Raw genomic sequence first — 14,102 nt, 5'->3', positions numbered from 1 at the left:
GTGGGGGGAAGAGACCTCCTGGGCTCAGCTGGGAACGTCTGGGATGAGCAGGGGGCTGGCGGCCCTTCTCCACCCCAGACCCCCTCCAAGATCTCTCTTTGGGGTCTCAGGAGGGGCTGGCTGTGAGGATTTGCAGGCATGAGCCCCCTCTGCTGTCCTTTCCCAGCATCCCCAAATACCCTGGGACATCTCTCTACTTCCATTTTTGTGGGTTCTGCTCTTCTCAGCCCCCAACCAGTACTGGGATAGCACTCTGGTTTGGGGAAATGTCAGCGGAGGCCTCAGCACTGTCCATGTGGAGCTGCCTGGGTGGGGGGCATGCAGCCTCGGGCGGCACTAGCTCCTCGTCAGGGCTGCACATGCAGGGGTGTGGGCTCCCGGAGTTTCCCGGGGAGGTGTCCTGCCCATGGCGGGGGGGATGATCAGACCTGCCAGGGACCTCCAGGGTCGCTCCAGAGCCCAAGGCCTGGGGGTTGGAGGCCAGCGGGCTGGGTCCTTTGGCTCTGAGAAGGCTATGCTCGCTCTGAGCTTTGGTTGTTCTGTACAGTGGATCTCCACCTATGCACCCACAAGTGTCTGAGGGCTTGTTGGAGGAGCTGGGAAGACAGACGAGTGAGAGGCAGGGCTTGCACCTTCTCAAGCCCCTGCAAGGAGGACCCCAGCAGGGTTTTGTCACCCCAGCCCGTGTGTGTGGATGCAGGAGGCTGTGCCAGGGTGCGGGACGGGCCTGGAGCCCTGGTCAGGGAGGCCGGGAGGGCAAACCACAGGAAGTGGCCAGTCAGGGGGGTAGGTGGAGGATGGGCCAGAGGTGCAGCAGAGGGCTGCACGGGCAACAGCTGGGCATGCGGGGCAGAGGGGGCCCAGCCGGGCCATGGGGGCCACCCTGAAGGTTGATCTGACACCTTTGGGGTTCCCTGAAGGGGGCCAGGCAGGTGCCAGGAGCCACCCGCTCGGGAGGGCTCCTGGAGAGGGGTGGACCTCAGCCCGCTGGGCCTGCACCCTGGGCTGGGTGGCCTCAGGCAGGCTGCCGACCCTCTCTGAGCTGCTTCCTCGGCCGCTGAGCAGGATGCTGGGTGTGGGGTGCACGTGGGCGCCTGCAGCCCCTCCCTGGCTCACTCCCGCCCCGGCAGGTCACTCCCAGGCCCGAGGACCAAGCAGCCCACCGAGGTGACGGGAGGGGGCTTCCCGATGTTCTCCTCACCGAGCTGCTCCCCCCCACACACCAGTTCTGTCACCCTCAGAGCCTCTTTGTCCACTGGGAAAAGGGGGTGACTCCTCTGGTGTTCCCCAGGGCCTGTCCTGGCAGAGCCTGGAGAGATGGCGGGGGAGGGGGTAGACAGGCCGGGAGGTGGGGAGCAGCCCCCACCCCAGACAGCAGCCTGGGCAGGGTCTGCAGGGCCTGTCCAGGGGCGGGTGTGGGGGGGGGAGCGGGGCCAGGAGGCCCCAGGGGAAGGAGGAGAAGCAGTGGGGACCAGGCTGGATGTAGGAGGGGCTCTTTCCCCCGTGGAAGAGCTGTCTTGGGGGGCAGGTAGGGCTGGGGCCCCAAGAAACCCTGCAAGGCGGCAGTGAGGAGAGGGAGGATCGAGGCAGAGGGGTGGCCTGGCCGTGGGGAGGAGTCAACAGGGCAGGTCCGGGGTACTGGTGGCTCTTCTCCCAGGGGACTGGGGCTCGGGAGGTTTCCCCAAGATCAAGATGGGCAGGGCAGGTGTGGGAGTGGGGTGAGGGCTGGGCCACCCAGGCTCCCCAACCCGAGGGTCCCGTCCTCCCCGCCCCTCCAGCCGTCCCCCTGCCCCCCAGCCTCTGCAGCCGGGGCCTGGGGTCACGGGCCAGGCCAGGCACCCAGGACCCTCTGAGATGCCCCTTCCCAAACGCGAAGCGAGCGCATCGGCCGGAGAGAGGCCTTCACCCTGGCGTGTGCACTAATATAGCCTGTGATTTATTTGCTTCTTCAGCCACGTGGGTTACCAAGTTCAAAGAGAGGGAGAAGAAACTGAAGAAAATAGCAGCTCCTTGGGGCCCGTGCCCCTTCTCGGGCTCCTCTCTCCATTTCCTCCACGCTCGGGCTCAAAGCCATGCGCCCGCCTGGTTCCCTGCCGACCCCTGGGCCGCGAGAGGCTCATTGGGCGTGCATCTCGGGGGGCTGCTGGGGAGGCCCCTCCTGCGTCTCCCCGGGCATCTGGTCGCCGGGGAAGCCCAGGGTCTCCAGCTGCCTGGACACCTGCACCGTCTCCTCCTCGGGGCCAACCTCGAGCCGGGCCTCTTCCCGGGCCTCCAGCTTGGCGGCCGACTTCTTGTCAGACGCGGGGTCAGCGGCCCACACGGACTCGGGGCCCTGGGAGCTCTCCCCCTCCTTGTTGATGGCCGCTGAGGACAGGCCCCGAGCCTTGGGCTGTACCCAGCAGTGGCTGAGGATCTCGTCGATGTGCAGCCGCCGGTTGACGTCGGGCTGGAGCATGCGGTAGATGAGGTCCTTGCACTCGCCCGTGAGGTGCTTGGAGCGTGGGAAGTCGACGCGGTGCTCCTTCTGGATGCGCAGCATCTTCTTGATGTTGGAGTCGTCGTAAGGCATAGAGCCGCAGACCATGATGTAGAGGATCACGCCCAGGCTCCAGATGTCGTAGACCTTGGGCTGGTAGGGGATGCCCTGCAGCACCTCGGGGGCCGCGTACGCCACCGACCCGCAGAAGGTCTTGCTCAGCGCCAGCCGCCCACTGTCGTCCCGCAGGCAGCGCTTGGAGAAGCCGAAGTCGGACAGCTTGATGTTGAAGTCCTTGTCCAGGAGGAGGTTCTCGCACTTGAGGTCCCGGTGCACGACGTCCCGGTCGTGGCAGTACTTGACGGCCGAGGAGAGCTGGCGGAACTTCTCGCGCGCGTCGTCCTCGTGCAGGGCCCCCCGGCACTTGATGAACTCGAGCAGGTCGCCCTGGACGCCGAGCTCCATGACGATGTAGACCTTGCCGTCCGACGTCTCGAAGATCTCGTAGGTCTTGACGATGGAGCGGTGGTTCAGCATGGCCAGGATCTCGATTTCCCGGGGGAGGAACTTCTCCAAGAAGTCCGTGGGGGCTTTCTTGCGGTCGATGATCTTGACCGCCACGTTGAATTTGAGGCGCTCGGAGTAGGCTGACTTGACCTTGGCGTAGGAGCCCTCCCCCAAGTTTATCCCCATGATGTAGCCCCGTCGCTTGAGCACGGCCGCGTCATCCATGCTGCCGCGAGCGCCCAGTGCTTCTGGGGCTGCCATCTACATCCCCGCTCGTCATGGGCCAGCGGCGGCCTCATCTACTCTGCGGACTGAGCGTCCCCTGGGCTGCCCGGGCCCGCTGTCCCTGCCTCCTTCGAGGCCAAGGCTCTGGGGTGGAACCTTCGGCACGTCTCCTGGGTGACTTCAGTGGGTGAAGTCACAAAGGAGGAGCGTGCTGGGGAACAACCCGGAACCCTGGAAGGCGGCCTGGTGGGCTGGGCTGGACCGACGGCTGGTGGAAGGTGGCCTCGTGCTTGGTGGGGACCTGCTGTAGGAGGGCGGCCTCGGGGATCACGTGAGTCTGCCCGTGTCTCCCCAGGCCGGGACCAACCAGGGTGTCCTAGCAAATGCAGGGCGGGTGGTTTTATGAATCTGGGACCAGCAGAACACACAAGACATACTCAGATCAGGACACTCTGAGGACAGCTTAACCGTGGGGCTGTTCACAGAGGTGGGGGCAGTGCCGTCCCCGAGCCTAGTGACAGGCTCTGGAACCTGGAAGGGCGGAGGGGCCACGGGCAGGGGGCGGGAGAACAACGTTCCTGATCTCTTTTCCTTCCCTTCAGTCTCCTGCTGGGTCTCCCTGCACGACTGACCCCACCAGACGACGCAGTCCACGTGGGCAGCCTCTGGGGGCACAGCACACGGGGCAGCAGGGTGGGGGTGGGCCAGGGGCCTGCCCTGTCCCAGTGGGAATTTTCACCTCCCTGTTCTTTCCTTCCCTCATCCGAGCCTTTGCCGGCCTGCTTCCCTGACAGTAGCTCCGCAAGGGGACAACGGGGAGGGATATCTGTTCTTGGCTCATGAGTTCCTTCCGTCCCAGGGGCCTGCCCAGCTCACAGCCCTGGTGGGTTCCCAGAGCAGATCTCAGGCTGGGGTGGGGGGTGGAAGGCTGGGTCCAGATGGTACGTCTGAGAGGGCAAACTGGGCGGGGGCCGTTGTTTGGGGGGGCAGCGGGCCCCTCCCTTCTGCTGTGACAGGCCTTTAGCCAGCACCTGCTACAGGCCACGCCCTGCAGGAGCAGGAGCAGGCAAGCCTATTGCCCAGGGGGAGTGCGTGCTCCTCTCTCAGAGCTCCCCAAAGTGCAAGTGTGACTTGCTGCGATTCTGGGATGCTGCGGAGGCCACGCCCCAAGGGGGCTTGGCAGGCTGAAATTGGGGTGCCTGGAGGGGCTGCAGGTGCACCAGGCTGGGGCAGCACTGTCCCCACCAGCCTCGGCCCTTGCCCCTTCTCTCTGCGACCCATCTTCAGCTTGCTCCTCAGCCCTGGGGTCCTTCCTCCCGACGTCGAGCCCCTCCCTCCAGGGCACGCCCACCTGCGCTCGCCCCTCCCACATGCACCTGGTCTCTGATGACACTGCCCTCCGCCCTGTGGCTGCTGGAGACCCGGCTCTCCTCCACGCAGACGGGGCCCGGGGGTCCTGCGCTCCCCCTCCCCTGTGAGCTCCCCTCGAGGGACTGAGCTTTGCTTTCACTCCCTGGGGCTGTTTTCTCCTCTGAAGCCTTTGGGTCGCCAGCGCCTCCCCGACCCTCGGGGCCTTCTCAGCGGTGCCCCGGGCCCCCCAGGTTTCCTTCTCCCTGCGCAGGGGTCCCGCCGTAAAAAGACCACTATTAGGGCGCCCCTCGGGCCGCTGACCCGACTGCAAGGGGTGAGGAGCCTTGGCGCCCCAGGGTCGCCCGCCCCCGGCCCGCCGCGTCCTTCGGCCCCCGCAGCCCCCGCCCCCGGGCCCGCCCCTCGGCGTGTCCGTCAGCGCGGCCCCGCCCCTCCTCCCCTGAGTCTCGGGGCTCTGGCCCCGCCCCCTATCCCCGCCTCTCCGCCCAGCCAATGGCACGCTCCGTTCCTTATTGCCCCGCCCCTCCCTCGGGCCCGCCCCCACCACCTCCCCCTCAGGCCTCGCCCCCTTCGGGAGCGACCGCTCAGGCCCCGCCTTCCTGCGTCGCCACTGGCCGGCGGGCCGCCGGGCGCGCGCCGGCCCCGCCCCCCACGCCGACGCTCATTGGCCCGCGCCGGCGTCGCGGGCGGAGGGCGGGGCCGCGCGGAGCCGAGCAGGACGGCCGCCATCTTGCGCGGAGCCGGAGTCGGAGCCAGGGCCGGAGCCGAACCGAGCCCGAGCCCGAGCCCGAGCCGGAGCCCGAGGCCTGAGGCGGGGAGTGCGCGCGAGGTCGCGCGCAGCCCTGCGGCGGCCCAGGCCCGAGCCGTGCCCCGCCGCCGCCTCGCGCCCGGCCCCGGCCGAGACCCCCAGCTCCCCGGCCCGGCCCGGCCCGGTCCGGCCTCCCCGCGGGGCCTCGCGGCCGCCCCGGGGACCATGAACGGAGGATAAATGGTGCCCAAGGCAGACAGCGGCGCCTTCCTGCTGCTCTTCCTGCTCGTGCTCACCGTCACCGAGCCGCTGCGGCCAGGTGCGCGCCGGGGGCGGGCCGGGGGCGGGCCGGGGGTGCGGGCCCCAGACAGGGGGCCTGGAGGTGGGTGGGGGCGCCGGCGCGGGTCTCCTGTACCCCAGCGGGGGGCTGCCCTCGGGAAGCCCCGGGCGTCGGCGGAGGCGTCCTGGGGCCCGCGGCTGCCCTGCGCCCGGTGGGCGGGATGAGCGGGCAGGTGGCGTGGGCACCCCCCTTGGGACGGGCGAGCAGGCGGGTGTGCGTGGGGAGCCAGCCCGGGGCACCAGAAGGCCCCGACAGGTCTGTCTCCCTGCGCTTTCTGCTGGACCCCCCTTTCCCTTGAAGAGCACTCGGAAAACCAAACCACGCCAGGCCCCCCAGGTGCAGGAGGTGCAGCGCCTGGCACCCGCGAAAGTGTTTTCTGTCCGCATGGGAAGAACGGGAACTTTCAGGCCAAAGAAAATGTTTTAACGTGTTTCTTAATGCATTAGTGTCTATATGTACAATGCACTCGAAAAGTGTCATTTTTGGTATTTTTGTGAGTGGAGGAAAGGGCCGGGGAGAAAAGCGTCCAGGCCGGTCTGTGGCGAGAGCCGCCCAGCCTCGGGGTGTAAAGCAGGGGTGGAGGCCAGGGGGGCTCAGGAGCACGGTGGCCCTCGAAAGCCTTCCCTTGCTCTCTGCAGGCCGGCGCCCCGGGCACACTGTTGCTCCTGGCTCTGTGCTTTGCTATTTGCCTGGAAGCTTCTGCTGCACCCAGGGTCTTCCGTGTCCGTGATTCTCTTCCTGGCTCCCCGGTAGAGCTGGCTGTACCTAGGGAAGGTGATCCTAACGTGGGAGCTTGGCTTGGTTAGGAAGAGAAGGCAGGGAAAGGCCCCTGCAGAAGGGGGATGCCATAGGGGCCCCTGGAGATCAGAGCCAGTGGGTTCTTGTGGTTAACTTCGCTAGCAAAGGAGTGAACCCGCGGGGAGGTGCAGTGCCACCGCAGCCTGGCTCTGGGGCCCCAGGGATGAGGCCCAGGTTCTACAGATCCGGTCGCTGGGCTCGTAGAGGTGAAGCCACACGTCATTCCTGCCTGTCTTAGGTGTCACTCATTTCAGGACCGGCGTCTCCTGCCTGGGGGTAGGGGTGACTGATGGCCCACCTCCTTTCCCTCTGCCAGTCTGTCTACATGTCCTGCCGAGTGGCCGGTGGCAGTTCCGAAAGCATCTGCCAGTGCTTGCTGCGTGCACCTGCTTCCTTAGGAGTGCCCAGTACCTCGATGTTGCACGACGGGTGGCAGGTGCCCCTTGTGTAGGAGCACGGTAACCAGCCCCCTACACCTGAAGCAGGGCAGGCTGTGCAGGAGGCCCCTGCTTAGGTCTGTGTTGGGGTGTGGGGTCTGGTCGAGGGGCTGGCCTCTGTCCCCCTCATCTGTCCCAGCCGTCCTCTGAATACTGCACTCTGACGGATGGGGCCACCCCTTGCCCCAGTTCCTTCTGTGGTGAGCCACTGTGGCCGCCCAGGATGTGTCGTGTCCCCCGGGGCGGATGAGGAAAGGTTGGGGACCTCGCCGAGGTAAGGGTGGTGGTAGCAGGATGGGTGGGCCTTTGGGGCCACCGACTAATGTCCCCCCGTGCAGGGAACACAGCACCCGGGTGTGGATCTGACAATGTGCATATCCAGCTTTAATCGTGAGGCACATCATGCCCCGGTTCACCCACGGCTCTGTCCAGGGTGCCCCTGCCACACCCAGCCTTCCCCTGAGAGAGCGCCACCCCCGCAGCCGCCCCTCTCCCCGTCTCCCGGCCCTCCACAGGCGTGTTGTGGGCCAGGCCCCCGGCTGAGCTCGCAGGACTGGGGGCGTCTTTCCTGTGTTGGGAAAGCCGGCTGGGAGGGGTGCGGTGACCTGCTTAGGGTGAGCAGCCGGGATCCGGAGCCGGGTGAGCTGGCTCGCAGGTGGCGGTTCTCGCCCCTGTGCCGTTGATCAGCCGCCGAGGCTGGCTGGGTCAGTTCCCCGCGAGCTGGGCCTCGGCGTGGCGCCGTGGCGCTGTAGCCCACAGGTTCCTTTCCTGTGCATGCCGAGGAGGGAGGGTGGGAATGTTTTCATTGCGAGCGGGAGAGGCTGACAGTCGGAGCAGCATCTGGAAAGTCGAGGAGCCTGAGCCTGTCCCGAGTGCCCCCGAGTCCGCAGTCCTTCCCCGACCGCCCACGGCCCTGTTGCACACCCTAGAACTTGCCCTGCTGGCAGATGTTGCTCTTGGGTTGACAGTTTTTCTTTACACCACTTTCTTGCTTCACTAGCTAATGAGGTGACTTTTTAAAAAAAATTTTGAAAATGGCTTTCAACTTCCAGAAGAGTTGCAAGAATAAAATGAGTGCACAGGATATCCATATGTCCTTTACCCATATTTATCTGCTAGCATTTTGCCTTCCGTGTTTTTCACCCCCTCCCCGCTCCTGTGTGTGTGGATACGTGCGTAATCGCAGTGTTTTTCCTGAACCATCTGCAAGCCTGTTGCCTACATCCTGGCCTTTTGCCTCTGCACGCTTCGGCCACTGCAGAGAGCAGGCGGCAGCTCCTGGTGAGCCTTCCACGGCACACGGTGCCCACTGGGGACGGGCAGATGGTGCCTCCCCACCCTCCGAGCAAGCCCTGGCAGTGCCTGCTGCGTGCCAGCCCTGCGTGTGGCGGCTCAGGAAGCTGCCGCAGCCCACACCGGGGTCAGCCCAGGCGGGCACGTGTGTGGGTCCCTGCGTCAGGCTGTCGCTGTGGGCGGAGGTCTCATCTCTGGAGGGGGAGTCTGCCTGGTGGGTGAGCACTTTGGCAGGTGCATCCTGTGCCTTTGGGCTGCTGTCAGGAGTGTCTTTCCGGTACCTCTTTGCTAGCTCCCAGCTCTTCTGCCCTTTCCCTTCTTTTGTGGGGTCTCCTTGGTCTGTTCGCTAGCCCTCCCTGGCCGGACCTAAGCTGTTACATGGCAGGGGGGATGTTTTCTCTCTGTGCCTCTATCTTGTTTGGTGCTTGGCTTAGGGAAAGATCGAGTCAGTCCTTGACTACAAAAGCCTCTCCACTATGTATTGGCAGCAGCATTTAGGGCCTGGTAGCTGTGGAGGCATTTTGGACGCTAGATTGTTTCCTCCTCAGAGTGCTGTTGTATTTGGGGTGCTGAGGGGCATCGCCTGGTCCCCTCCCTGTCCATCTGCAGAGCAGGTGAGTGAGCCCAAGAGCTCTGTGGGAGCCGAGTTGGCCCAGCAGAGTGACGGGCATCTCGCAGAATGGCTATTTTGTGCTGTCTGCATTTTTTGTTTCTGGCATGATTTACTCAGCGGCTCAGGCATGGTGTTGAGCAAGAGCCTTCGTACCCGTCCTGCCGCGTGTGTGGCAGTGGACTGGTGTGCGTGGCAGCGGATGTGGGGGGTCCGGCAGGGCCGTGCTTGTGGAGTGGATGTGGGGGGTCCCGGCAGGGCCAGCCAGGCTGCAGGGCGAGAGGCCTGTGGCCTGTGGCTGCGATGCCGTGAGCCCTAGGTCCTGGGCTACTGGGCAGCGACCGGCAGGTGGGAAGGCCAAGGCCTGGCTCTCCCGGAATGAACAAGCTGTCTGTGAAAGGATGAGCCAGTGTGAGATCAGGGCTTCTTGGCCCAGGGTTGGTGGCAGGTGTGCACCAGCCTGGGGACCCCGAAGCCTGACTGCCCGGCTCAGGTCCGGCTCCACGGCGCCCACCGTGACTGCTCTGTGCCGCGGTTTCCTCATCTTTAGTCGTGACTGTAGACCGTCCTTCATAGGCATGTTTTGAGGATAAAAAGGGGTGAGTATAAAGCCCTGAAAGCGGCGTCCGATGTAAAGCACACGACTACTCAGGGCCAGCTGTTAGGGGAGTCCAGGGAGCCCCTGGAAGTTGTGTGCATGTGTGTGTGTAGGTGTGTGCCCCTCAGGAGGCGGCCGAGCTGTGACGTGGCGCAGTGTCTGACACCTGCTGCGTGCTGGGGACATCCAGGAAATGGCCGCCACGCTTTGGACAGGCCAGGGTGGTTCGTGCTGCCATGCCTTGCTGTGTGTCCCACCACACAGCATCTCCCAGCCTGGTCAGGCAGGGCGGACACTCACATCAGTTACTGAACAAGTGCTAAAACGGCCATCTATGTTTTGACATAAAGAGCAGTGGTGCCCGTAGCCAACAGGCCTCTGCAGCTGCCCCTGTGAGAGCAGCAGCCGGTAGGCCCCGCGGGAGTGCCTGAGGAGGACCCGGCCTCCATGGGGGGAGCCCGCGCCGTGGGTGGGAGCAGGGCTGAGCAGGGTGACGGGTGGGGGCTTCCCGCCAGCCTAGATCCTCACTGCAGGTCACCAGCCAGCTCTGCCTGGGGTGGGGGTGGCTGCCTCTCCGGCCCCGAGGCTGGGAACTGGACCCCCCTGCGTGGGCCTGGGGGCCTGCCCTGCCTGCAGCCACGGCACAGTGCAAGCCCGGCTCGGGGGCTGCTGGTGCCAGGGCCCTGCCTCTCACCCAGGACCCCCTTGCCTGCTCCTGGAGCTGCGGCTCCCACGCCTGGGCCTGTCTGCACCCCCTTTCGCAGGCTGGCCACAGCTGACCCCAGGCTGCAGCGCCAGCTGGATCAGCTCGTCACCCGATGCGGGCTGGCTGGGGCGGGGCTGAGGGCAGGGCCCCGGTGGGGGATGCTGGGGGAGGGCGCTTCCCGGAGAGACCCTGCCTCGGGGGTCTTGCTCCCTCGGGAACCTCCCTCAGGGAGCCCAAGCTGCAGAGAGGACTGCTCGGGGCTGCTGGGGGTGCTGGGCGAGGGCAGGAGCCACCGCGGCGTGCCGAGGGTCTGCAGGAGAAGTGGGGTGCCGGGGCCGGCTCGCTCACTGCCATCGAAACCGACTGTCCCGGGCGGAGCCCTTGCTGCTCCACTGGCTGCATCTCACAGTCCGCGCTGGTGGATCGATCCGTGAAGAGCTGTTGGTGAGACGGGAGAGTGAGGACTGGAAGTGTGGAGGCTTTGGAGGTGCACAGGGGGCGATTTTTTTAGTGTCCAGTTTGGTGACAGTGATAACATTTACGATGTTGGGGGCCATTGCCCCCGGCCCTGACCTCACTGCTGTTTTGGTTTATTTCGCACGGAGCTTGTAGATTTGTGGGTTTGTCTCAGAAGCTCTTGGCCGTCCAGCCTTCTCTGCCGTGCAGCTCACGCTCGGACAGCCCTGGCCCCTGCTCGGGGGTGGGCAGCTCCTGCAGAAGGGGCTGAGCCGGCCTGGCAGGTGGTGGCATCGTGCCCACCCGTCTCTGAAGGGCCTCTCCAGCCACCCTGTTTGGGAAAGGGCAGCGAAGCAGGGGCACGTCCGTTTTGGAGAGCAGGATGCCGCGGCCCAGAGAGGACATTAGCTTACCTGGCGGCATCCCGTCGCTTTTAAAGTAGAAGCAGCAGACACAGGACGCTGGGGACTCTCTGCCCAAGCACTCTGCCTCCTGCGCGATCCCACAGCGGGATGGACAGATGGGGGTGGGTGGTGGCCAGTGGGCAGTCACCGTCCCTGCCCTCCTGAGCGGGGCCCAGCATGGCCCCCCGTCCCCACGGCCTCCGGCTCCCCCCGCAGCTCCAGTGGACCCCGGCATCGGGCCAGCTCTTTGGCGCCGGCTCCCCGTCGGGGAATGAGCAGGTCAGCCCCTCACAGCCTGTGGTGGCCATCGAGGGGCTGCTCTTCTCACAGCCTCACCTCTCTGCACGGACCGGTGAGCTTTGAACCATGTGATGTGTCACCTTTCAAGGCACATTAGTAGAAGTAAACGAGCAGGAAAAAAGTATTTTAAAGGAAATTTCTTGTAACTATATGAAACAAACTGGCCTGACTTGCAAAAAAGGGAAGGTGACCCTAACGTGGGTAGAACACACAAAAAGCCATTGTGAAATTCTAGCCAGCCGCCGTTGCATGCTTTTGCTTTGTAATTGCAGCCTGAGCTGTGCAGTCTGTTTATTCAGAAAGCGGGCGCTAGCCTTGCTTTGCACGTGGGGAAACAGCTTGAGGCTCGCGTGGCTTGCCCGGGGCGCCCAGCCCAGACGCGGTGGAGCTGGGGTTTCACGTTCCCAAATCGCACCGGCCAGTGGGTACTGGGCCCCCTGGGCTCTTTCCCCCTGCTCGTCCTGCCTGTTCCTCGTGAACCTTCCCCCCGTCTCCCTGCTCCCCGTTGCCAGGCGAGCCCCCTTCAGGCACCTCACACGGCGTGCTGGAGCCGCTGGGCTCGTCCCTGTCCCGGCCAGCGTGTTTCTCAGCCGGGCTGGGTCCCCCTTCCCCCCTTCTCCCCCCGCACCCCGCTTCTGTCATCCTCATTGCTGAGCACTTGGCGTGCAGTATCATGCTAACCCCAACAGGGACCCTAGTTTTTGGGTACTGTTTTTGGCTGTGTTATCTCTTTCTAAGTTCTAAAGTAAGCACGAGAGGAAACTCTCGGGCTCTGAACATCATCTGCAAACGCTGGCTAAAGAGGCCCATCGAGGACAGGCTCTGTGAGGGTGACCTGCGGGTGACCCCAGTGCCGTCCTCCCTCCCAGCCCCAGGGAGGAGCCGTGGGTCCGTCTCCCCTGGGTGCCTCGGTTTCCCAGGCCTGCTTTCCTATCGGGGTTACTCTACTCTGTTTTAATATCACCTCCCCATACTTGGCTTGTGCTTGTGGCGGTTAGATGTGACCCCGATGTCTGTGGGGAAACCGGCCCAGACAGGGATGTGAAGGGCCCTCGGAGGGCAGTGGAGTGACCCATGAAACAAGCTTTAGTTTTATTGTAAACCGCCAGGTGCTTCTTCAGAGCGGTCCTGCTGTTTCCCGTTCCCATCAGTGAGGCAGTTCCAGCCGCTGCTCAGCCTCACAGCGTTCGCTGCCGCTGGGCCTCCCGCCGTCCTGCTGGGTCGTGGCGCCTCGTCGTGGGCGCAGTTAGGCTGAGGACATTGACCCCTTCTTCGCGTCCTTGTTTCCATCCATACATCTTCTTTTGAGAAGTGTAAGTTTCAGTCTTCTGCCCATTTTTTCTCTCAGTGAGGTTTACTGCCCTTTTATTATTGAGTTATAGGAGTTCTTTACATATTCTGGATAAAAGTTCTTGGATGCCAATGTTGCACGCATTCTCTCTCAGTCATTGGCTTTCCCATGTGTTAGCGTAACTGTACTTCAAAAAATCTGTTTTAAAAATTTAATCCATTAAAATTCACTTTTTGGTATAGAGTTCTTTGAGCTTTGACAAGTGCCTGGAGTCATGTAACCAGCATCACAATCCAGATCCAGAAGAGTAAACCCACCCCACTTTCCTCGGTGCCACTTTGAGGCCAGAGGCTCTCCCACCTCGAGGTTCCAGCGCAGCCCCTCCCGCCACCACTGAGCTGACGGCAGTCCAGTGCATGACCTTGTTCTCCTTTATAGAGTGTGCTTTTGGAATCCTGTCTAAGAACCCTTTGCCTAATCCGCATTTGCAAAGATTTTCTTCGGTGTTTTCTGCTGGAAGTTTTGTACTTTCAGGTGTTTGACCCGTTTGGGTGCAATGGGAGGTTGAGATTCACTTTTTCGCACGTGGATGTCCAGTTTCCCAGCACCGTGTGCTGAGATTATCCTTTCTCTCTGAATTGCTTTTGCACCTTTGTGAAAAATGGATCGACTGTATTTGTGTGGGTCTGTTTCTGGACTGTTCTGTTGACCTGTGTGTCTACTGGGCTTTTAACGAAAGAGGTTTTTAACACGGAGAAGTCCAGTTTGTCACTTTTTTCTCTTATGGTTAGTGCTTTCTGTTTTCCTCCAAGAACTCTGCCTACCCCGAGACTGCACAGACTTCCTCCCTCCTAGGACCTGGGCGCCACGGGGGCAGACGCCTCGTCCTTCCTACTCCGCTCCTCGCGCTCGTGTCCACCCAGCGTCTGGCCCCTGAGGAGGTGCCAGACTTGTTTGTTGGAGGAATTAACAGATTTGTCCATAGGTTGTAAATATAATCATGAATTCCAGGCGCTTGGCTCACTCCTGGCAATGTGGAAGGTCCACACTCAGAAACCTGCTTTGCTCCAGGGCTGTCCCTCGAGAGGGCCCGGCTCCACCAGCTGCGGCACCGTGGGCCCGGCCTGGGCGGCGTCTCTTCTGGGGCCGCCGGAAGGGCTGACCTCGGGGGCCCTGGTGCCTGTTGTTACTTCCAAGGACCCGGGCCCCCCTCAGCCTCCCTCCGCCCCCGCGACACGCAGGCCGATGGTGAGTCGCTGCGCTTGTGCTGAAAGTGCCGTGTGGCCCCCAGAAGCACCAGTGAGCCTGCCTCTGCTCTCCTGTCATCTTCCAGGGTCAGATCCATTTTCCACCCCCTTTTCTAGGAAAATTTATTTGAAGTGGGGACCTCCTCCCCCAGACACCCTGCCTGAGGGGCGTGGGAGGGGGAGGGCAGGCAGCCTGCCACCCTGGCTGACAGCATCCGAGGGGCGAGGCACGGGCGATGGCTTCCTTGCCTGCACTTAGGAGACGTACGGGCGTTGTCACTCGTCCTGGTGTGGCGTC

General features: G+C 63.5%; 2 protein-coding genes across 4 annotated transcripts in view; one reads left to right on the top strand and one right to left on the bottom strand.

Annotated features, from left to right (window-relative positions):
• Nucleotides 1–2,086: 2,086 nt before the first annotated feature.
• TSSK1B (testis specific serine kinase 1B) lies at nt 2,087–3,208 on the bottom strand. The gene has a single exon (XM_037823624.1). It carries the CDS (start codon nt 3,206–3,208, stop codon nt 2,117–2,119), a length of 1,092 nt encoding a protein of 363 aa, XP_037679552.1. The 3' UTR covers nt 2,087–2,116.
• Nucleotides 3,209–5,276: 2,068 nt separating this feature from the next.
• Nucleotides 5,277–14,102, top strand: part of DGCR2 (DiGeorge syndrome critical region gene 2) — a 68,963-nt gene continuing 60,137 nt past the window's right edge. For all 3 annotated transcript variants that reach the window (XM_037823512.1, XM_037823511.1, XM_037823510.1), the window contains exon 1: nt 5,277–5,643. In XM_037823512.1, the coding sequence (XP_037679440.1) occupies nt 5,565–5,643 (79 nt within the window). In that variant the 5' untranslated portion in view covers nt 5,277–5,564. The remainder of the gene's footprint in view (nt 5,644–14,102) is intronic.

The sequence above is a fragment of the Choloepus didactylus genome, assembly GCF_015220235.1.
Source record: "Choloepus didactylus isolate mChoDid1 chromosome 23 unlocalized genomic scaffold, mChoDid1.pri SUPER_23_unloc1, whole genome shotgun sequence".
In the NCBI taxonomy this organism is placed as follows: Eukaryota; Metazoa; Chordata; class Mammalia; order Pilosa; family Megalonychidae; genus Choloepus; species Choloepus didactylus.
This window is presented reverse-complemented; position numbering and strand designations above follow the sequence as displayed.